The following is a 25,333-nucleotide window of genomic DNA, read 5'->3' on the forward strand; positions in this document are numbered from 1 at the left end:
TCTAAATATTAGCATGGCAGATAAGGAGAGCAGAATTGAAATGGAAAGTGGGGCTTTCTCAGTTATTCATTATATTTGATTTGTAAGTTTGGAATTTCTAAGGACTTACTCCGTATTGCATCTCTGTAATGTAGTTATCGTAAGTGATAACGTATCGAGACAGTTATCAGTTCCAGTTCTTGTGTTTCTTCAGAGATAAAAGATGGCAGTTTGAAAAGTAACTGCCTTTTTTTCTCAGCTTGATCTCTTTACTTCCTTCTGTGGTCAGGCAAGGCACACATTTCTGTTTCCAGCCATTTTGTAGATGCTTTGCTTTGGATTCATTTAAGAGTATGTGGGGCTGATCCTTAAACCTCATTGCATTTAAGCCACTAGAAATCCTTTCCTTAAGAACTGGTTTCAATTTTTTTGGTAGTCTGAATACCAACCTAGTTAAAACCAGTAGCAAGCCCATTTTTCTATCTGACAGAAAGTAATTAGCTGCATTCCTCCACTTATGGAATTAAAGACCTCTTAAACCTCTTCACACAAATATACCCACCATTTTACTACAGCAGGATTGTTCTTTAAAGAATTTTATTTAAAAAATTCTCCCTCTGAGTTTGTTCAGTGCTGTTTCAAAGTGTATCATCTGCTCACGACCCGTAGGACTTGGCACAGGTACAGAGAAGGTTTTGAAGGACGAAGTTGTGAATGAGGAGTCAGTCTTAGGAGAAGAGATTTGTTACAATTTAGTTTCTTTAGCTTGCATACTAAAGGATAAAGGATGTATGATTGCTCTCTGTAACTACATTGTGTTTACAAAAAGGAGGCTGGGAAAATTTGTTTAAACTAGAGGGCTGCATGGCCCAAAATGGCCAGTACCTAACTCTGAATAATCTATGGCCGGAAGTTAGAAGTGGATTCCTGTCCAAGAAGGGAGTCTTCTGGATGAAGAGATCCAGGAGAATAAGTTTATTGATGGCTTTATATGATGTAGAGCTGAAGTAGCTGAGTACTAGCTCTTACGCCCTCAGAGGTTCCTTCTTGTTTTTCTGTGATTTGTGTACATGATGAGTCCGCATCTACTGCCATTTTAGTGCTGTGTTAATGGCAATATCGTAGAGATAGGAGAGCACGGCTGTCTCACAGCTCTGCTGAGCTTCAGTGTGATGAATTGTCAGCAATTAGGCAACGCAGCTCAGCAAGAGGCTCTTGCAAAGAGATGCAGAGCTCCCTGTGGCAGACAGTAGCAGACAACTTATCGATAAACATACAAGAGAAGACCATTTGTCCATTTGGCTGGTCTCATCATATGAGGTCAAATTACCCCACTGATTAGGCAAAGAGTCAGCCATTCCACTGAAAATGAGATTTCTCTTTCTGAACCAGAGAAGTAATCAACTGTAAGGAGGAGAGGAGACTTCTAAATGCAGCACTCTAAAAGCTCTATATACTGGCTTCTGGTTGGGTTGAAGTGATAGGCACTACTATTTTTACTAAATAAGGAAGTATTTTATATTCAGGTTTCAATGAGTTTATAGCTCAGCTTCTGAAGGCTAGAAAGAGCAGAAAAAAAATCCTGAGCTCTTCAAAGATACACTCAAGGCAAAACTCTCAATACTGACATTGGCCTTTACAGAAATGCATTAAAAATTGCGAGCTGGATTTGCTAGTATAGGTGGATGTTCAGTGGTATCTGGAGGTGCAACTTTGGAGAAGAATTTTGGTGCAATTAGGAGTTCAGCCTGTGTTGGTTTTGCCAGCTCCTTTCCAGCTTTCCATACCACCATCTCCTCACCCCTAGAGTAGGGCTCTGGATACCCAGTGGGGATAACACTACCCCACTCCATAGCTACTGTATAATTTCTTGTGTTTTCATGTGTGGCATCCAGCTGTGCAAACTTTGGTTTGAATTAGATGAATGTAATGTACTGTACAGTGCTTAAGGACATACAAGCAATGCTCAGAAACAGAAGGAAAAAGAAGGAAGTTGCTCTCTCTGCAGTGTAAAATACTGAAACAGGCATTATTTTGTACTCACTCTACCAGTGACATTTTAATTTATGAGCTAAGAATGCACTGATTGCTGGCTGCAAAAATTGATTTGGTGTTCATCTGATTCAACCCATGTCAGAGTTTGAAAGTAATTATGATAGTGGAGCTGATAGGCAGGCAATTACATTTTTGTTCTCTCTCTTTCTCTCTTTCTTTTTTTTTTCCTGAAGTTGTTCTTGTCAGAAGGCCCTGCAAGTATAACAGTATAATCTTTGGCAGTGTTATTTTGCAGATTATTAAGGAATAGTCTGTTAGTGCTTAACCTGCTCTAACTGCTTTCCTAAACCCAGCCTTTGTTAGCCTCCTTGGAAATTTCCCAGGCCAACCAGATTAAAGAATCCACGTTTAGGCAGACAACCTTGTTCTGCCCGTGTTTCTCTGCACCTTCAGTAATCTTGGCTATAGGTGCTGTTTCCTAAAGCTGTCTTCATGCCATCATTCACATTACCCTCTGCTCGTGTCATGCTCTCTGCAAGGTATCTGCATGGTAGTGGGTGAGGGGCATAGAGGATGTGTGCATTCTGTAATGTGGAGGAGGTGAGAGGCGCTCTCACCACGGCAGGTTGCAATCAGGACACTGCTCCTGGAAGGAGATGCTGTAGGTTCTTGTTCCTATGCTCTTGGTGCAGTGAGATCCAGGAGGAAATCCCCTGCTTTTAACTATTCAGAAGCATGGATGCCAAGCCTGGATTCTTTGCACAGGGTTAACCCTTTCTGGGGGCTGCACCCTCCAAGGTGCCCTGTGAGTGCTTTGCTGTCATGCACATACTGAATGGTATGTCTGAAATTTGGGTGCAAATAAAAAAAAGATTATTATCTGGAAACTGATATTTGAGATAATTCTTTTTCTGAGATGACTTTTAAAGGATATTTGGGTTTGTTCCAGCACAGAACAAAAGCTAATGCTTTAACATCACAATTTATCATAAAACTGAGCTGTTATTCCCTTGTCTGCTGTACTAAATATGTTGCTTGTTTGGCTAAACAGCAGTCCTTGGAACAGGGTCTCTTTCAGCCTGTTGATACTGCAGTATCTAAGTAATGGGATCTTGATCTGATTAGAGGCTGTGGGTAATATCATTATTGTTAAAATTCAGGTAATAGCTGTTGTATCTTCACATATAAGCTGTATGTTGTCTGATAGCGTGGAATTTACAGAAATCTTTCCCCTGAAAATTTAAAACTGTGTGTTTGAGTCAAGATCAGTATCTTTGCTGGTATTAAAGAGCCACTCAGCTTTCCTCAGAGTCTGAAACAAGAAGGGGTGGCAGAGAAAAACAGGAGTGATGTTGAGAGTAGGAGACCAAAGCCCAGGAACTGCAGTAATACTGCAAGGGAGGGGGAGGCACACTAGGAGCAGGAAGGCACTGACAGCTCTGGGCTGAACGTGGGAACACAGAGCGGGAGACGGAGACCAAAGTCTCCCGTTAGCACTTTTTCTTTAGATCCTAGCTAGAAAGAAATCACAGCACAGGGAGAGAGGTAAGTGAAGTCTGTGAAAGGTCTTCCTTCCAAACTTGTCTTGTTTATTATCTATTTATTTCATTCATTCACTCCTGGTATATTTTTCTCTCTTTTGCTGAAGTGGATGAGAAAGTGTATTTGCTTTAAATCAATGGCCAGGCATGGAATTGTATAGGAGTTGTGTTTTCATTTATGTCCTTTATATTCACATGCTATACAGGATTTAAAGAAACTATGACTGTCGAACATTATAGGTTATACGCTTTCAGGACAATGACTTCTCTTCCTTCTGCAAAGATTTGCCTGCTGGTATCCAGTTAGTCAAATCATGAGTGGCCTGGCGAGTGTCAACAGCTTCTCTCCCAGGTTTCTGAAGACTGCATTTCACATAGAATCAGATTCCGTGGTTTACTTGGGCTGTGGTTTTTGGATTTATTTGTGGGTATTCTCTTTGTCCTTCCTAACTTTAAACGAGAGCAGTTTCCTTAAAACTAATTCATCACTGATTCCCAGCGGACAGTAGAGTCCACTCCAGAGTGAAATGTCACGATGACCCAAAATGATACAAATGGTTTGACGAAAAGAGATTGTGGGCAAACATATGCCAAAGTTTTTTCCCTTTTTGACTTTCTGTTATTTATAAAGTACAGCTGTGGTTTTCTATAAAGTTCGGGCCTATTCTCATCTTCTAATTTGATTCAGGCAGCATTTTGCTATTGTATTTAAGTCTGATTCACTTTACAACATACAGGATATAAAGAACATTTACCAGCAGAAAGAGATAAGGAAACAGGTTGGAGCAGATTCTACAGTTTGACCCCACTTCCAGAATGTATAGGTATACATTTCTAATTTACATATTGATTCTTCTATCTATTGCTGATCTGGCGTGCATCACTAGGATTGCTCCAGTCAATTTTGAATGATGCCACATTGCAGTGCATTGCTTTTGCCTCCTGACACTGTGAACCTGACAGGCATCCCTTGGGCTTACTCAGATGCCTTCTGCAATGTCAGAAAGGTGTCAGGTTGTTGGACTTAGAATGACTGAGAAATCCAGCATCCTCCCCTTCTTTGTAGATCCCGCTGCTATACACAATTCAATGGATGGCATTCTGAAGCATCTCAAGAATCAATAAATTCCTCCTGTTATAGGGCCTTTAATTAAAAAATGCCAGAAACTGGGGCCATAACAGAAGAAATGGATTATTGGCCACTGGTTTATGTATGTGCCCAACCACACTGAACACTGAAAATGAGTTTCTATGCTGACACGTGGCCAGATTTGGTTACTTTTGGACATGTATTCACATTCAAGAAGGCAAAACAAATTTAGAAATTATTAGGAAAAAAACCCCCAAACTGAAAATATCATTGTGCCACTGTGTAAATCTGTATTGTACTTTGCCTTCTGCATTGCACTCAGTTTCGGCCATCAGCTCTCAAAAACCGATCTATGACAACTAAAAAAGCTGCAGAAGAGATTAACAGGGATGATCAAGGATATGCGATGGTTTCCACATGAGGAGAGGTTAAAAAGGCTGGCGTGCTTCAGGCTGAAATATCGATAACCAAACGGTGATAACAGAGGTCTCTCAAATCAAAATGGTGCAGAGAAATTGTGACTAGGGAATGACTGCTCACTGTTTGTCATGCAACAAAGATCGAGGAGTGAAATAAAACAGCAGCAGGCTGAGATCAAACAGGAGGAAGTACTTCTACACAAAATGTGGAACTCACTGCCATACGATATTGTAGGAAAAAATATAAATAGATTTTAAAAGCTAATATGCCAGTTTGTGGTAGAAAAGCCCTTTAAGAACTACAAAATACAAGATCTATGCAGCGTAAAGATGCAGGTATAACCACTTCCTAACTGATGCGTGCCACTCCAATTAACATATGTGAGAGAAAAGTACTTCTGCATGTTTCTCTTGTGTTTATCCTTTCTCTGTGAACAAGCATTAATAACTAGCTAATGCCAGAGGCAGGAATCAAGGCTTAGATAGAGTTCGAGCTAGCATGGCTACACTTACGCTCTGTTTTTACATGTTCTTAATGCACAGTCATTATAAGTATATATTTGCATTTGAAGCACTTGCATCTGTGACTACTTATGGATGGATACCAGACATACCTTCAGGCATTTTAAAGAGGCTGAAAAAGGGAAAAATGAAATATGAGAAACATCAGTAGATAAATCAAGAAGGAGGTAGTGAACCTCCAACTCTATAAAATTCATATTGCAGGAATTCCTTTCTAAATGGGAGGGCCTTTGTCTGTAAATTGCATCAATATTTCATTAATTAAATTCATTTTTCTTTCTGTCTTCCTTTTGTTTTGTTTAATTAGGATACAGTCATTTACAGCCAAACCTCTGTTCAACGGCCATAAAATATTCATTTCCAGTTGCAGCTTGATAATGAAACAGTATCCTGCAGCCCATTCAAACTGTTGCAAAGCAAGGCAAATCACCAAAGGGAAGGAAATAAATGCTTTTTAAAAAAAAAAAAAACAATGGACTTAAACATGCTCAGTGCAAACTGGTTTCAGGGAAAGGGAAATGCTGCCAGCTAAAAAGCAATTTATGTAATACATTGGCAAGGAGGTGGGAATCCAGTGAATAGAGCTTAATGATTTGACAGCTGTCGAGAGCTCCATGGTGTCAGATTGTAGCATTTGTTTCGATCATTTGCACATTGTGAGTAAGTGGGAGACTTAGGTACAAGGGATATCCTGGGACCAGCCAGGCAATTTGTTCCACTACCTGCGAGGTGCTGAGGTTCAAAGCCGCTTGGTATGGAGGTTACAGAGCATTTCTCTGCACCTGTTGGAAAAGCTGTGCTTTGTCTGAAGGCAACGTTTGCTTTCTGACAAGATGAGTACTGGTAGTCCACCGTGGCAGGGCTGTTTTTCTCAGAGTCGTTTGCCTTTGGTGATGAATGGTGTTAAGCTCTGCTGCTGTTCATTTCTGTAGATGTGCACTGCAGGTTTTCTCCACTGATGAGGACAATTTGCAGGAAGTTCCTTTCCTTCTTACGCAGGAGTCCTGGTTTGTAGGACAGTGCAGTCATTTCCAGTACTTTATTTCATATCAGAAACGTTAAAGACAGCAGTGGATTTCTTAGGTCCTTCCTACCTCAGCCCCACATACCAGTTTATTACAGTTCGTATGGCAGTTCCATTTCAACCATGTGAGACTTTCTGCTCACAAAATCTAACAAATTGCATGCAATCACAGTATCCTCCTTCTGATGCTTTCCACAACACTCTCCTCCAGGTATTCTCAAAGCATCTTATAACCATTCGCTTCCAAGAGATACATGGGCATCTTCACTATCTTAAAAATGAAGCCATGGTGTGCTGGCAGGTTAACTGCTCTGTCAAGGGTCATTGCAAATCAGTGGCAGAGATGTCCTGGCGCTCTGCTCTTCTGTGTGATTCCACAGTTGTGTAATACAGGATATTAGACTAGTTGAAAATAATGGTCCCTTCTGACCTTGAGATCTCTGAATAAAAAAAAAAAAAACCAACCCAAACCAAACCCATTGGCTGCAATCTATTTCTTGCAAATTCCTGATTTGAGTTATTGCAGTTATATGCCTACTAACAACTGCGGAGACCATTACGGGATTTTTTAAAAACTACTTTGCCACCTGAAGAGTTTCAGAGTAATACAGTGCTGTACTCCGAAGTTCTGTCAACATCGCTGTGGTATCCCAGAGTGCAAAAATGCACATGCTTTGATTTTACATGCTGCTGCCAGTCAAAAGCCTGCTATGGATATAACTATGCCAATTTTTGTCAGCTTAGCTTGCAACGCTCAGAGGTGGTGCAACTCTGCTGGCAAAAACCCTTCTTCTGTCAGCAGTGCTGGATCTAAAGTGAGCAGCTCTGCCAACTTGGATATGCCGGCATGGCTGTAATGCCAGTGAGCTCTCTAGTGTGAGTAGAGCCTAAGTCTGAAAATTAAGTGGTAAAATGCCAGAAGGCATTGCCTTTTAATGTCAGTGGCTCCTATGACTTGTTTCTGGATAGCACAGGTGAAGTTTCAATAATGATACCGTAGAGGAGGGATTTTTAAGGAAAAGCTAACTTGTTTCCTCCCAGGACATACCATCATCCCAAAGCTGTTGCTATAGCTGTTATAGCAAGGGAAAATCAAATTTTGTCTTAGACCAAGGATGGTTAGATTCTTTCTACCAAAACGGATTCAACAAGAAGCCTATGCGTACACTTTTATCTGTCCATGCAGGGACTAGGGTACTTCAGATATGGGGAAAAACACCTCTTGCTACATTTTGGCCCTGTCCTGATCAACCTGTCCAGTTTAATGCATTCGTAAGATTGAGGTTAAATTTTCTGCGAGCTAATACTTGGCTATCCATAGTCTGGAAGGACTGAGTATTTCTGTATATTACTAAAGGCTTTTAGTGGGCATTGCGTAAAATCAGGCATAGTTTCTTTCGTGATTTCCACTGTCGTCAACACTATAATTACAATACATGAGAGAAAGACTTTCTCAGAGTGCTACCTTGAAATGCTAAGTGTCTTACTCAAATTCATTACGCAGAAGCTTCTTTGTTTCATACTCATCATGAATTTCATGCTATCTTGCAATCTCTACCAGAGGTTATTGACATCAGAAACATTACATTACAGCAAAGGCAGTTTTACTGACAGTGGAGGAAGTTTTCTCATGCATTTGGACCTTCATGTCCTCTCCTTCTGACAGTGTTCTTTTGGATATGTGTTTCCTAGGGTCTCCCAGCTTTGGCCATGGAAATCTGAAGGGCAAAGAGAAAAACCTTGTAGTACTTGATACTGTGATAGACAGAATTGCAGAGAAACAGAAACCCTCTTCACTGGGATTGGGTTGGATTTTCCCCCCCCTTTAAACAGGTAGAAGTGTAGATGATCTCAGCATGTTCCCGATGGTGTTTAAAGCTGCCTGAATTCCTTTGTCTAGCTCTCTCACTCGGTAAGTGCATTCCAGCTGAGCATCTATTGGGCCATTAAAGCTAACTTTGTTCCTTTTTTCATTTTACACAAACACAAAAGATTGATTTGCCTTTACTACAGTTAATCAAACTCAATAGAGAGCTAAATAAATAAGCAAGGAAAATGGCCTTCTTATCCATCATGGAGAGCAAATGTTCTGATTAGGCAGGGGCTGCAGAGAAACCCAGCGGGGATAAGTGTTCACCATGTTTGTTGTGCATGGGAGTCTGCCTACCCAATGGCAGAATTTTCTTGCATGACAACCGTTTGCAGCTTGGACCACTTGATGTGACATTTAAGTGAAGTTCAGTTCAAATTTAATGGGATCCCAGGAGGCATTTGTTAAGTTCAGCAGCTCAGGAGGTTGAAGTTTACCTGGCTTCATCAATACTTGATGGACCAAGTATGTTTTTTAAGCTAATGGGTATGTGTTTGATGGGGGAATTTTGTAGATCTCTTTTCCTGTTTAAGTTAGGGTTAGAGAAGAATGGACGAACTTCTGTCTCTAACTTTCCTAAATATTCCCCCGTGACTCCCAGTGGTGGTGGGACTCATTTGGGTTGGTCGTTTACTTTTTTGTTGCCTGGTTTTTGCTAACATGTGGTGTGAAGTCAGTTCCTTATGCTCCCAGTAAAGTCGTTAGTCTATTCACATTTCAAAAGGAAAGAAAAAATGTTAATGATAGAAAAGCATAATTTTTAAGCATCAGATATTTGGTTGGGCTATTCCTGGATGGAATAATGTCTGGAACTGGTTAACTTCATTTTTGTTAGATTTGACCTTGATAATGTTAATATGTTAGTATGTTAGTAAGTTAATTGTAATATATACCTTTTCTTGTGCATACAGATGTTTCTGTACTAGCTGCTGACAATCATTTATATCCTATATTAAGAGAGGAAGTATGGACTTGTGGTTAAGAGGCTGTCACTGTTCCTAGGAAATCTGTGTTCTACCACAGCCACCTTTGTAACCTTCTTTGTGTTTATGAACATTCTTATTGCATATAAACTAAAACTATTTATGGCCTTTTTTATCAGGTATGTTGTATATATACTTATATATGGGTATTTAGCGGCTCTTTTCTTTTGTTAAGTGCTCTGTCTATATAACATTATTCAGGGAGCACTTCTAGGTGCTGGTATGTACCTAGTGGGCCAGGGATTATTCTGCATTTATTTATTCTGCATTTAAATGTGTGTGGCAACCCCCTTCCCCCTGTGAGCTAATGTGTGAATCCTTTGAGTAACAGTATTTAAATGCCATTTTCTAAGTGTGTGTTAATGTTTGGAGAGAACAAGTAAAATTCGTCTGGAAAGAGTAGTCTAGTGCATTAATGCAAATATTCAAAGATAGTTGTTTATCATATTGGACTCAGAGGTACTTACAATAATTGCAGAAGTTGTTTTAAAGCACATTTATTCAGAGTGATTATGTTTATTGTTACTTTATGAATAACATACTCTGTCACATTAGATTTTAAGTGCCACGGTTTGGACTATAGAACAGGGTATTTTCTCCTTTATGAATTTTACCGTTGCATACACCAATGTTTTGTGGCCTACGTAATAATGAGCAGCAGAAATTAAGAGAGAAGCAGGGGAGGAGGCAAAGAACTCCCCAATTTAAAGCAAATGACGGTGATTACCGTGCCCCCACCCCCACCCCCCCCGCAGGGTTGGCTTACTGATCGCTTCCCATTTGATGCTGGGAGGGATGCTGGGAGGGATGCTGGGAGGGATGCTGTGGGCCAGCGTGGTGCTTTGGTACAGGCAGGGCACAGCGACTGCCCCTCCACCATCGTTTGCTGGGCTGGCCTTTTGCAGATCGGGTGCAACCTATGAGGCCGTACTGTCACTTGCCATCAGTGATAAATACGTGAACGTGCTCAGGTTTTCTGCAGGGAAAGATGTCTGCTGGGAGAAGGTCTCCCATATCTCTAATTTCTCGTTAAGCTTCATTTGTAAGAGATGATGAGATCCCAGCACTAAGTACTACATCAATAGGAGTACTGCTTTAAAAATAGAAACAAGACTTATATGGTTTTATTAATGAGCACATAAATAGAAATGCCAGTTAAATTGCGTATGTGACTGCCTCTTTGCTACATAGTAACCTTACTTTACAGATTTTTTCTTTTAAATCATGTGTTAGAGGGAGTGCAACATGGTGTGCAGATTTTGAGGCTTAAGAGATTGTCATTAAGGCTAGTGTGCTGTACTTAGTTATTTATTTCTTGCTCAGAGTGATCCAATCAATAACAGAACAAAATCAAATACAACTCCCTCCCCTCCGAGGAAGAAAAGACAAGCTAAATAAAGATGTCCAGGAGAAAATGCCAGCAAACGACATATTGATTTCCAGCAAAGGAGCAAAGTATAAATGAAAAATATTCTTCTGACACAGTTATTAAGTGCAAGCCAGCACGCAAAGAAAACCCATTTACTCTTACTAGAGGCTGAGTCTTCAAAGGGCAGCTGATTCATCTCAGATCATTTGAGTCTCTAACTTTCTGAAACATAGGCTTCCCTTTACTAAATATAAAGGATTTTTCTGTACTTAGGCTTTGCTTTGAGACTGTAAAATGTTTACTAAAATTCTGATTGTATGCCAAGTAAGCAGAGAAGTTGTTTTCTCCCCATTTTATAGCAGTATAAACAGAAGCATGAGGAAAGGAGGCAATTTTCCTGATGTCAGACAGTGAATTTATGACAATATCAGGAATATAAAATCAAGCAACACGAGGGCTCTGATTCAATGTCCTTGGCAGTTTGGACTGGGGCAATTTAAGAAGTTACTGCTCCCCGGCAGTCTGCCCTGCCCTTCTGCTGGTGAAGTAGACAACGTGTGTGTTCTTCAGCAAGTGTAGTTCACAGCCCAGCATATTAATAAAATTATTTCTGTGGCAGTTTAAGTTAATGCATCAGACTGTGTGCATCAGGGGCTAGGGTCCGCACCAGCAGGGTGCTAAATTCTGGCAATAGGCTGGCTTTTTCCTACGTACCTCTGAGAATCTTTATTCAGCTTTTGCTTCCTGCGTCCTGCTTTAAGCAGATGCTGAGGAGAGGGGTGAGTTGGAGCCTGTGCTGCCCAGTGCGTTCGGCTGGTCGTTGGTTCTTCTGAGGGCGATCACGGCACAGAGGAGACCACTCTGAAACTATTGTCAGAGCATTTCCTAAAAGAAATGTCTTCCATTTGAAGACTCTTGGACAAGCATTGCAAAACAACACGGTGTAAATTTTTATGATTTTCAGAAAGTCAGACCCCTGAGTAGTGCCTGAATTTAAGCATTTTTGTCCTTCCAGCAGCTCTCACTGATTTCAGGGTGGGAGTTGTTGTGGGTTCAGCTGTAATGGTTTAATTTTTTGTGATTAAGCTACTTAGTTAATGTAGTTAACAGCAGTACACCTAGTATACCTTTCTTCTGGAGTTTTCACCTACATTACCACCATCTGCATAATCAGGGTTATGCTTAAAACAGAGGACTGATTGTTTGCATTTCAACTGACAGGTTTGTTTCAATAAAAAATAAAAATATAATAGGGAAGGGGAACGAGCTGTATGAAACGATGAAAAGGGCACTCGGTATGAAAATTCTTCCTGTGTGGTTATTCTAAGAGGGACTATACTCAGATAATTACTTCAGTGTATAGACACACAATTTTCATCTTCAAAGGACTTCTTTGGAAGCAGGCAAATGCATGGGGAAAGGAGCAATAGGTTGATGCGGGGGGGAGGGGGAGAAGGGGAAGATCTCCTCTCATGCCAAAGCTGTATCTTTTGTGTTTAAGCCAAGAAATTATATTTTACAGTCCAGTTCAAAACTCTTGCAAATCTTGAGGGTTACACTGAATAGTTTGGAAAAGACTTTCCAGTTGATGCTTTACCACATCAAGATGAAAGGAACACTGTTTTATTGAGAACGGAAAGAAATAGAAAAGCACGTGACTCTGTGTGCATATGTAATCAATAAACAACCAATCTGGATTCCTGGAAATGAAGTTTTTGTTTATTTATTTAGCTCCTAAATAGTATGTAATTTCTTCAGGCCAAGAAATAAATTGAAAGGATTTAGAAGGATTTGCTTATCAGCAGAACACCACGTAGCATTACATTCCTTCTGCTTTTGGGAAGGTACATTGAAGTTGGGTTAAGCTGCTGTGGTTCAATACTTCTCTTTCCCCTGTCAGGGTGCCTTGAACAACAGACAGATTAATCCTCCCCACTTCCCTTTCTCCCCTCTTTGCCCTCCCTTCTCTTTCTCTCTCTTTGCTCTCCCTTCTCTTTCTCTGCTCACACCCCTCCCAACATCATCACCCTTCCCACTGCCAGCAGACAGAGACAAAATGCAGAAACATAATTTTTCCCCATTGTCTTTGCACAGCTTAGGGACAGAACAAAGTCCGTGAAATTTGGCATCAAACCTGGTCAAGAAGAGTCAGACTTTACAGTCTTAATGAACTATTGATTCTATTGAGACAGGCTTTCAGTTTTCAAAGGACTAATTCAACTTTCAAGGCTCTTTTTAAACATGACTGCCCATGACTCTGGATTGACACACAATTGGGGGGATTATTTTTTGCTTTCTTTTACTTAACTGGCTAGTTACTTAATCTCTTGTCTGCTGTAGTAATGGACAAATGGCTGATTTTGTTAAGGGGTAGCTCTCTCATGATGCCTACTTAATGATATAATTTGACAGCAAATCAGCTTTTGTGTCCAGCCGGGAATATGCAGCCAGGAAATGCACTTTTGCTGGGCTGCTGTTGAAGGGTACATGCCTGCTGGTGACCTACCAGCTCCTGGCCAGTCAGGGTCCTGGGAACCTAAGGATGGATTTGTTCCCATGGTCTGAACAGGTCTAGAGCAACAATATCTCCTTGCTCTGAGTACAACTAGCTGAAAGGCTGTGCTGGATAGCTTTACCACCTGCTTTGGAATGACAGAGAGAAATGCATAATGATGTGTTTATATTACATAGTGATGGAGAGGATGCAAATACCAGATTGATTTAGAGTGAATTAGATTGGGCTGAAGATAGATGAGGTGAGTTCTTCCCCACTAGGGCGTATACACTAATGATATTCATACCTGAATGGCTTGGGCAACTGCCTAATATCAGTGCTGGTGGTCTCTGGTATTTCCTTAGGGAGTCTTCTCCACAGGTAATAAAGATCACTATTGAGATTTTTCTTGCTGAAAGTAATCCTAAATATTTTTTTGGCTTAATTTTATCCACTGCTTTTCTGAAGTATTCTAAATAGTTCATCTTCCTTCCAGATGTTTATTACACCCTTTTGATACCTGTAGACATTTATCATAACTTTAGTCCTCGTTAAGTCAAGCTCTGATGTTTAGTTTTGCTAAGCCTGTCTCATTCGTACCTCTCTCCGGTTCTTTCATCTTTTCAGTGGCTCTTCTCTGAATTGCCTCCAATTGCTCTAAATCTTTTGGCATTGAATTGTCCAAAACTAAATGTAATGAGCTACGCTCTCCTGCTGTAAATTGTTGTAGCTCGGTAGAAATCAATGCCAATTTAAACCAATGGAGGATTTGGCCCTCTTGTTTTTGTTTTCTCCTCAAATGAGCTATATGGAAAAAAAAATTGTTAGTTTCATGTTCTTTGAAGAATTGCCTCTGCAGAGGCAGGCACAACCTCAGCACGAGTGTGTGGGAGTGCAAAGAGCCTGCACATCTTTGTGGCTTTGTCTGTACCGTGATAAGAAAATACATGTTGTGCTATCCAGTGCTAATGAGTTGGAGAGGATTAATACCCTTTAACCACTGATAGTAGATCTCGGACTGTCCTTAAAAGTTTATACAGTCCCAAACTGCAGCTTCTTTTATAATATCTCATTATGATTTTAGGAACATTTCTAATATTTTCCCATTTGTATGCATATTGTTTCTATCTGTATGTAGAAGCTTGAATTTGTCCAGGCTGAGTCTCTTGGGTCTGCTATACTGTAATGAACTCCAGGGTATTTTACAAATAAAGATTAAATAGAAAGTGAGAAACAAATGTAAGGTGTAGAAAGGGCAGATGAAGGATTCCCATTTAATTGGAGTAGTGTGAACAGAATACAAGTTCTTTAAAAAGCCCAGTTATCAAAGTACAAAAGGTTGACGTGTTCAAGCTAGAAATAACACCTAATGAGATAGACACTTCCTCTGCTATCTTCTTTTGGCAGGGCAGCAAATGCCTTGAGCCCATGCTTTGCCAAGAAATGTCTTGGTTTCTGGAAGACAGAACAGCATCACTAACATTTTGCCATTCAGGGGGAGCATTCGTACTGTGTGCTGTTATGCATAGAAGACAGTACGTTGTCCATATTCCGTAATAAATTTGAGATATTTAGAAAAAACAGCAGCATTGGGAGCAGCAGAGGGAGTCCAGTGGTCAGATTTAAGAAAAACTGTTGAGTTTCAGCTCTGTACATTTTAGGTGCAAAAGACAAATGCACTGCTCAGATTAATACAAGTGTATTTCCCCACTCTTGGGAAGATATTTGTGCCTGGCATTTCATGGTGGTCATATCTCAAGAAGGATCATAAATTGTGGTTCCTTGGTGGCAAAGAGATTTACACTTCTCTTGCAACAAAGCATTAAGTGTTGCTTTTCAAATAATGGTGTTGAATTGGAAGTAATGTGTACAGCGTGCAAAGGAGTTTCTAGCAAAAGGCAAGTAGGAAAATTGAATCCTACTTTACCGAGAGAAGCAAGTATGTACTTCTGGAGGAATTTGTCTGCAGGGTTTGAATTTATGGGTCTTTGTCTTTTCTCTCCTACTAGAAGTGAGAACTCCATCATTCTTGGGTGTGTTATTTATAATTTCATAAAGCTGTTCTGTGACAGGACTTATTTTACCCAACATGCCTAATCTTTCTCAAGTAATGGTGCACCCAAAGAGCAAGGTGTCAAAAAAACTTTGCAGTTGGGGAAAGGAAGATTCAGCACCTGCCATTTTGTGTAGAACAAAGGAGCAAAGGTTGTGGATCTAACGCATAAATTAGGGCTATGGGCGCTTAGAAGGATTGGACAGGAATGGAGTCATCTTGAGCAGGTCTTGCTATGCCATCCCAACTTTCCTTGCGCATCCCACACCAGTACTTACAGTGTAATCAACAAAGATGTAGAACCATCACCGTGGTGAGATTGAAGAGGCCCTTAGAGTGAATAATTAGGAGGAGGTGATTACAGAACTAATAATTCATGGAAAGGAACGGGGAGCCAATTCAGTGAAATTGAAAGAATTTGAAGGTAAATATGCCCATAAATCCTCCAGGGTGGACTCAGCGTTTAGCACTTTCTCCTACCCCAGTTTTATTCCAAGGCAATTTCATTAAACACTAGAGAGAGGGAGAGAAAAAATAATAATATAAATGCCATAAAAAATCTTTCAGAGGAAGGAATAAAAAGGGTTCCTGCCAGAGAGAGATTTTATTGAAAGTTATTATAATACCTATCTTTAGTTTTATGGCCTTTAATACAGGGCCAAGTAATTTCAAAGCTGGAATTCTTTAAAAATGAAATACATATTTTAAAATAGTATAGTATGAATTATTATTTTTAATATAGAATTTAGCTAATATATGGAATGGAGAAATATTTTCTCTCTCATGTTTTTTTCAATGAAAACACAAATATTGTTTCCATTATAGCATATGGGGAAGTTTCATTGCTATCATGTTGCCTGAACATAAGAATGTTTAGCATTTACCATCTCCAGAACACTGGACAGACACTAAGGAATTAATCCATTTACCTCCCCTGGGGCCAATGGGTGAGTATAATCAGCCCCATTTCAAAACTAGGGAAAGAGGACCAGAAACGAAATAGCTAGTTTTGCTTACTGCCTCACAGTGAGCTGTTTCTGATGAGAAGAAATGATGTTGGTGGAGAGATTTCTGGGGTCACTGCTCACTAGCCTCTCCTGTCTTGCGAAAGCAGTAAGTTTAATAATCACCTACTGACAATTCTCAGCTCCAGGAAGGTTTTGAAAGGTACAGATTCCAGGCACAAGAAGTTATGGTCTTCTGGAGGTTTCCTCGACTGTTTCTGTGGCCAGGAATTTGCTGCTGTTTCTCACTGAAATAGCTTTATTCCTCTGGGATGATTCAGATGTTGGTATCTGAGCGGAAGGTGCATGGAAAACCAATATGTGATGGGACTAGAAAAATCAGTTAGTGATGAATTGTGATGGAAAGTACCGAGATTAAAAATACAAGATAGGAAATGGCAAGACAGATTAGTGTACTTATCTTTTCTGTGGTTTCTAGAGATCTCATTAATGACCTTGACTTAAGTCTAACACCACTTCTGGAGGTTTTTCTCTTTTTCTAACCCTTATTTTTATACATACAAACTCATTAGCATGGGACAAACAGCAATCACAGAGAAAGAAAAACTGGAATGTCAGGGGAAATAGCTTGCAGTGGAGATGGGGAGAATAGGACAGAGATTAGTTGATAGAATCAAGTGTGGAACCAGTCATGAAAAAGTGCAGATACAGGTTGGAGATGGCAGGGTTGGTGAGTATTGCACATCATATATTTGCATTTTTTCCGAGTCTGACTGACTCTGCCCTTCTCTGTTCAGAACCAACACGAGCTGCAGGACAATTTTATAGCAGGAAGTCTGGAACACATATCTGTGAGGGCAGCGTATGTGTGTTGCGTGTGCTGTCCTTAAGCTGCTTATTAAATGGGAAATTGATCAAGATGATAAACAAGGGCCAGGCTTCATGACTTTTCAGCTCCTGCTCAGAACTCATCTTGGTTTCAAAATTCTTCATCCCCTGATGTTCAGGTTCTGTGACATACAAGAGTGGCTGGGAGGCCACAGAGGTTCACCGTTCCCAGCACCCTGCTGCTGGCCCTGGCCATACGTGGGGCCTCAGGGAGAGAGTCCTGAACAGAGCAGTGCAAATAGTGACACTGCTTTGCTCTTCAGTGTCTGTGGCACGGGGACTTCCTAATCTAGGTGTGGATGGATGTTTTAACCCTTAATTTGGCCAATCATTTCTAAAATGCATCTAAACCTTTATTACCTACCAGTATCCTGTTGCGAGGTGTTCCCCAGTTTAAAAAAAAGCAACACCATGGTGTAAATAAGTATCACCTGCTTTTTTCTGAGCATGCTACTTTCCTGGTTTCATATGATGCCCCTAATAAGCAAGAGGGGAAAAAAAAGAGTTATAAAAGAACTCCTGATTCTTTACAAATACTGAAGCAGGTTGTCAATTCAGTTGGATTTGATTCCAAGTTAATGTTGCATGAAGCCCTTGGATATGAGCAAGTGGGTAAGTGGATAGGAATAGCAGTTGATAAGTGACAACCATACATTGTTATAATTTTTATGTTTATTTCCTACTGAAGCAAATCATCACTATTCTTCTATGAGGACCTACATGTGAACTGTCATATCTTCAACTAAGAGCATAATCCACATGCTCTAAATTCAACCTGGAAATGAAAACCAATTGCCAGGGTCTTAGCACTGTCTGAGCAAGGTCTTCTAATAGTGATGGATAATTTATTCTTTATTCACAGTGCTATCCTTAACACCCTTTTACAAGTGTTTTAGACAACTGTAATGTAAATCTCCAGTTTCGCTAGCTACATTTCGCCTGCTTAAAAAATTTCTTGCAGTACAGTTTTGTTGACTTATTGTGCTAAATTACTTTACAGCGGTGCAATTAAAAACTAATATCTTTCTACCAAGGGACAGCTGCATTTCACTGTTGGAGGATGTGATCACTGTTTGTAGAAGTTATAAAGTGATTTGGTGTCCTTTGGGATAAATAATGCTTTATAAAATATATGTGACAGGACCAGAAGAATTATAGAAAGTAAATTTATATTTTGTGCATTCCTCCTTTCTTGACCTCTCACTAAACAGATGAACTTTTAAAGCCATTTTGTTTTAAGAGAGTAGTCAGCAGGATTTCAACAATGTTCTTCCATTTTCTATGACTGAAAGAAGATGCTAAAAAAATGACCTTTGTATATAAGGCAGGAAATTGCTTTGTACATGTTACCTTCAGTTCCTTTCAATCTTGCCTCCCCATTGAGGCAAGATTATGAAAGTATTCAGTGAAAGTATTTAAGCATGACACTACTGCAAGATTACATCCTACAAAACATTGCCAAATGGCAATGCCAGGGTAAGACTAAGTAGTATGTACGATAGGGATTCCCTTACTTCATGGCTGTGTTTTTACAGATACTCTATTTTTATAATTTTTATTTACGGCCGACCGATCCTATTTTTCTTTCTTGGCTCACTCTAAGCCACTGAAATCAAGAGTGAAGGAATGTCAGGTTCAATCTCATCTTTCTGACTGACTGCTCAGTTCTGTGTTTTTTCCTTAGCTCAAATAGAAACATACAGGGGGAGTGCAAGGAACCTCTGGCAGCAGACAGAGGGACTTGCTAGTGTTAGGACCACCAGAGTCTAAAGGAAGGGCTGAGACCTCAGAACACTTATGCAAAGAGAAGAGGGAACATGCAGCACGTTGGAGACAGCCATAGAAGACATAGGAATGTAAAGGACACCTTATTTAAAGCTGGAGAGTCTTTTTCAGGAATAAGGAATTAGAAGGCTTGCCATGGTGTGAGATTCCCGGGAATATTCACCTGTAGTAGTACAGTATAGCATACTGAAGTGCAGCCTCCCTGCTCCTGAGGAGCTGAGATTTCAGCAATGCTTTCTGCCTGGTGAGGAGCATTTTAGTTGTTTTGTTTCAGGAGTCATCCCACTGATCCTGCTGCTCAGCAGAATAGGCAGCTCTCTGCGAGAAGTTGTTAAGGGAGACAATTTCAGCAGAAGCCGTGGTTTGAGCTGATGCTGCTGAGCTGGGATAATTTTGTACTGTGTGCAGGAATGTTACAACCTGTGTCCAGAGGCTGCCACACACTGTCCCTAATGGTCTGCATTACTAATTCAACTAATTGCAGCAATTACAGGCAGGAGATGCTGCTGGGAAGAGACGCCAGTACACTTCTAACATGCTGCAGTACACACTGCTCATTAATTAGACCAGCAGAAAAAAAAAAAAAAAAAAAAGGAAGAAAAAATCACCAGCTGGAAATGCAAAGGAATGTGCTGAAATCTGTAAGGGCCGTGGACAGTCACAGTTTGGTTTAAGCCTTTCAGAACCAGACTTTCCAGCCTGTCAGCCCAGTCACAGCAATGTCACTGTTCACTTGGCGAGCAAGCAGGTGAAGTTGCATGTTGGGCTTACCTGCCACATGCAGCAGTTCTTCATAGTGCAACAAATAGGTTGCACAGGTATTTACTATCTGGGTAAACAGAAAGGATTTCCAGCCCAAGAGGTGCATTAACAGAGCAGGAATTACCTCTGCCTGAGTGATGCATCTAGAAACACAGCAGAGAGTGCTGCTAGCTGCCTGGGTGATATATATCATCTGAGTCTTTCTTGTATGCTTTTCTTTGCAGAAAGTATGTTCAGCCTGAACACGCCTCACATGTTCAGTCTCTCAGTAGGTGTCTTCTGGCTCGCCCTGCGTGGTGTTGGTTATTTATTGAGGAGCCCAGTGTGTTCCAACCAGACACATCTACTTTGGCTGTTGGAGGACAGTTTACCAGCCAAGCGGGTGTCATAGCCCGCTGTACTTACTGTGTACAGTGCGATCCGCCTGCTAGCCTAAACAGCCCGGCAGGCGCACCTCACCTCTGCACACCTGAAATACTCAACAGCCCAGGATAAGCACTATTCCTCTGACAGGGGAATCCAGCTCCATGGAGGGCACATTTACACGGGCGTACCTGGAATGCTTGGTACAAGTTAAATATTTCAAAAGTTACTATTCTGAAACATTTTTTTTTCTAGGATACTTAGCTGCCTCTGTAACAGCCTCTTGACTTGCAAGTATCTTATATTTTTTTCTTTGTTCTTTTTCCTTCATTCCTTTCTTTCACATGCCAGACAACAGATGACATCGTTTCATCAGCTGAATGTTCCAGTGATGATGAAGATTTCATTGACTGTGAGCCCAGTACAGGTAAGTCAGGTCAGTCTTGTTTTGCTTGCTTTCTGATTTCATTTGCAAAAAACAATGCATACATATATTTATATGTGTGTGAATGTATACATATATAATTATATATGTATATATGTGTGTGTATATGTGTGTGTATATATATATACACACGCTTATGTATATATACACTGTATATAAAATAAAATTTATACAGCCAAGCATCAGATCCCATGGACTTGGCAAGAGCAAAATATGTAGTCACTATTTGGTTTATATAAAGTTGTTTGCATGGAAAGCCAAACTTCCTGAAAGTGATCCCAGCTCATTCATAGTTCACATGTTTGTAGCAGTTACTTCACTGACACTGACATATTTGAAAAACAGAAGAGAAACAAAAGTGGAGCAATAATGGGTCATTAGCATTGTTTAATCTTTGTTAATTGCTCTGAAGATGGACTGTAAAAGGATACATTTGTCCATGGGATTTTGAGTACAGTTAACATGGTAATGTATTTATACTAATTTTGTTTCCTGTGAGCTCAAAGAAATTGGGGAGCACCAAAACATAGTACTAACATAACAAAATTAGTAGTAATTCTTGCCCTGTTATCTGCAGTGATGCTTCAAAATGTATCCATTAAAGAGTCAGAAGAACTGGCCATGTGGAACTGACTCAACTTCTCCCTTTCAGATACATTTTGATAAATTGATGGCTTTTCTTTCTGGTGAGATATATGATGTGATATCCAGCAGGCAATTGCAGTCTATTTTATTTCTTACAGGCTTTTTCAAGTCTTCTTTTTTGAGGCTTGCCATGAGTTAAGCATTTCTATAATAGAGAACAGACATCATCGAATTTCTGTGTACATTTAAAAGAAAAACAGAGAGTTTGGTTAGAATATTTTTTCCTTAAAAGTGAAACATATAAATAGTAGGGGGGGGGTGTTGTTTGGTTTGGTTTGGTTTTGCTTTGGTTTATTTGGGGTGATTTTTTTTTTCTTTAAAAAAATCCCCAGAAAGCATTATAAATGTTCTGTTTCTAGTTTCCTGAAGCCATTTGATTAATACAATAATAACATTAAAATTCATCCAAGGCTAGTGCTTTCATATTTCTTTTCAATTCATCATGCTGTGCCTGCATATTTTGGTAGAACTTGGACCTGCAGTAACGTGAGATTGGCATTGCCTTGTAGCTGGGAACTTCCACTCATACTCTTGACTTCCCTGTGATGGCAGGGAAGGCGGTGACACGATGACCGATGCTAACAGATAGCTCTGCCCACTCCCATCTCTTTGTTCACAGATCTCTATGAGTTTTTCAACTCCCCCCAGCAGAAAAGCAGTCCAAATAATACTAGATTGTGAAGCATAAACAGTGTGGGTACTGGGATTTTAAATAAAGGTAGTAATGAAATGCCAGCACAGTGATTATCATGAAAGTGAGGCATGAGATATAGGACCATGCTAAAAGGACTAATGTACCACAACTGATATGCAAGTGAATGGATAGGAATCGTTTCATTACAGCTTCACAACATTTCAAGACTTCTTTTTTTTTATTATTCTGATTGCCAAGTATTTCATTTAAATGAGGAAGTGAGATCTTTATCAGACTCCTCCTCTTGTATATTATTGTCATTTATATTTCAGTGTAGAAATGATGATTACTTCAATGGCTATAAATTGTAATAGCCATGTTTTCAGCCTGTGCTGCCAGTGGAAAAATCAAAGTTTGAGGAGAAATTTGGTAAAACGGATTGTTTAGCATGAAATTTCAGAGTGCTTTAGAGCAACATTTCCAGACTCTACAAATACCTCTTTCCTGACACAGTTAGAAATCTAATGCTATAAACAGGTGCAAACTGGATTTGTAAAAATGACTTGCTTTTGAAAATCCTGCTAAGCATTGCAGTTGACCGCTGTAAGTGCCTACAGACATTTGAATATCTGCTGTGTAAAATAATATGATTTGCTGAAAATCCGCTGAAGGTACCCTCCTAAATTACTAGACATTCTTGAAAATTTCACCCAGTATCTTTTATTGCATCCTACTCCTCCTCCATAGGATGGTTGCCTGCATTAGCCACTGAAATCTGAATCTTTTCTTGGGAATTACTGTGGCATTGAAAATAAAAGTTAGCCTGATTATATGTAAAAAAAGTCTCCCAGATGGTCCTTGCTGATGAAATTTACACTTCCAGATTTTTAGGTTTCCTGCTCTCAGAGGCACTGGTGTACAAACTCGCCAGAAGGAGGAGTTATATGCAGATCCTTTTTGCCTCCAAAAGTGTAAACTTAGCTCATTCCATCATAATAAGAAGGAAAAGTAGCAGGTTTATGGTGCTCCTCATTTAGGTTCCTTTATCTATCTTATTCTCTCCATTCCCAGTGCATCCAGGGAAGGTAGAACAGTGTCTGCAATACAGCCAGTATCAAAGCACTCACACAGCCCATTCTGCTCTGGAGCGCTAAAGCAATCTGAGACAGCTTATCAAAATCCAGTGGTGCTGGCTTGGCTGAGCAGATATGTTTGCCTTTACACTTCAACAGCCAAGTCAGGATTGTGGCCATATGCCAAGAGCTGGTACTAAATGTATATATACATTGTGGAAAGAAAAGAGCCAGATTATCTTGCTTGTATTTTCTAGTGTGTGGGTTTGGATTTTTTTTTTTAATTTTATTTTATTTTATTTTAATTGGGCCCATTTGAAGTTGCTTCATCTTGTTCTGTTGACAGGTCAGTGTACTTTATGCTGCCTTCTGGCTTGCCTGATCACTTTTGCAGCAAATTGAAAATTAAATGACCTAACCTAGCACAGTCCCCTTTTTGTTGCTCTGATAATGTGTAGCTTTTAAAGCTCTTGAGTTTCTGCCAAACACCAGGACTCGGCCTTCTATCACCCTCAGTGCCACAGTCCAGCAATGCAAAGGTTACTGAACTCACTGCTGCACCTGTGAGATATGAGACACATCACTATGAACCTGCTGTGCAATAACCAAGACAAGGGCAGTGGAGAATGTTGCCCTGCAAATCTAAAGCTTTCAGATTTCATATGGGTCAGAATCAAATCCCAAGATCTCAATATATTACTTTGGACTTGGTCCCACCTGGATCAGAGGCAGTACCATACAGAGTCCTTTTGAAGACTTTGGTTGTGGTGTACTCAAAGATAGTTCAAAAGATAGAAAATAATGTCCTCTTTGAGGCTAAATATCTTATGAGAACCACTTGCCAGGTCTTATTGCCACTTAACTCTGATTGTCTGTTGAATCCAAGACCTGAATCTCAGTAAGCATACAGTCTGCATCTGGATACTTGCATCTCTTTAAAAGAAGATGGTGTAAAGGCAATTTCCTCACTCCGCTCCCCTCAGGATTTTCCTGGCTAGTTTGAGACACTGACTGTAGCAGGCTGGCTACCCCTCTGGGCCCCACTTCCAAAAGTGATTTCTATCCGGATTTCTGTAGATCCCCTTGTGTAGAGACCGGGAACTGCACAGGACCTGTCCTGACTGAGGTAGCTTGCAGGCATCCTCCATAGACATGTATGTATGCATCAGGAATTATTCTAACAAGTGGTGGCAATGACAGCTGTGAATCCAAAACTCATCTGTATTTTACATAATGAAAAAGAAGGAATTGCAAAAAATACTTGCTATTTATCTTATTGCAGACAAGCCTAGATACCCTTAGATCTCTAGATGTCCCAGAACGGCTTACTGTAGATGATACAGAGGGCATAAAACTGTTCGTCTGCCCTGAAGAAACATTTACTTACAGTGGAGAGCAGTCCCTCTCTTATTTCTATGGAAATGTTGCTTGTCTCAGTACATGTTTGAAAACCTTCTGATTTCTGCACCAGAAGCCTGATGTTTTTCTCTGGTATAAATACAGGACTCTCTTCTGGCCTGTTCCAGGGAGATCTGAGGCTCAAATATTCAAGTTCCTCAAAGCTGAAGCCAGGGTCCTGAGTCTGTGCTTTTGAACACAGCTTTGTCGTGGTGTTTTGGTTACTCAGCTGCTTTCAGAGAATGAAAGATTTGTAAGGGAAATAACTTTACTCCTAACTAGGAAGCCCTGTGTCATTGTAAAGAAAGAAAACATTTCTCTCTTTCCTGTCAAATGCGGAGCACTCCTACAGTCTGATCTTACTGATGCTTCAAAGCCATGAGGATTATAGCTATGCTTTCCTGGCAGCAGCTGCTGCTGTCTCCTCATGCCATTTTCCTTGTTCCCATTAAGCGTGTCCATTAGCTCAGCGCTGCGGCACCAGGCAGGCTGGATGCTGGTGGCTGGGCAGCTGATCAGGATGGTAACCCAGGCTGCTCATTGCACTAGTAAGACTCAAACATTCACTGGTTAAACTGAAGTCCATAGCGCAACCTCTTGAAATGGATGTAGGGCTTAACCCTAGCTCCTTGGCTTGACACAGACTGTGTTTCTTCCCTGGTGGAGTTGCCAGTATTCCCTTCCTATTGGCCCAACAATTTCTTAGGTGATTTTTTTCCAGAGAAATTTATTCTGTGTTTCCCAAAAGGCTTCATATATCATAAGGTTGACATTATCTAATCAGACTGGTAAGCTTTTCCCATGAGGGACTGGACACAGCAACAGAGATGCCAAAATCTACAGTTCTTTGTACTGGAAGTTACGCAGTGTTTTGTAGCGTATACCCATACACAGGACACACATATCCTACAGGTATGGTGTCTGCATCTATAATTTACTGGCCTGCACCCATCCACTTCAGGCTCCTGATTTATGGGCTTCCCTCCGTGTAAGCTGGAGAACTGGGAACCTGCAGGCTGCCTAGGTCACAGATTTA

At 40.3% G+C, this 25,333-nt stretch overlaps 1 protein-coding gene across 9 annotated transcripts in view; it reads left to right on the plus strand.

Moving 5' to 3' along the window:
* Positions 1 to 25,333, plus strand: part of NRXN3 (neurexin 3) — a 1,025,935-nt gene that overhangs the window by 967,141 nt on the left and 33,461 nt on the right. For 5 of the 9 annotated variants that reach the window (XM_054826970.1, XM_054826962.1, XM_054826963.1 and 2 more), the window contains one exon: positions 20,454 to 20,538. In XM_054826970.1, coding sequence (XP_054682945.1) covers positions 20,454 to 20,538 — 85 coding nt within the window. The remainder of the gene's footprint in view (positions 1 to 20,453; positions 20,539 to 25,333) is intronic. The other 4 variants (XM_054826964.1, XM_054826968.1, XM_054826971.1 and 1 more) reach the window with 1 other exon arrangement.

This window comes from Grus americana, chromosome 5 (genome assembly GCF_028858705.1).
Source record: "Grus americana isolate bGruAme1 chromosome 5, bGruAme1.mat, whole genome shotgun sequence".
Taxonomy (NCBI): domain Eukaryota; kingdom Metazoa; phylum Chordata; class Aves; order Gruiformes; family Gruidae; genus Grus; species Grus americana.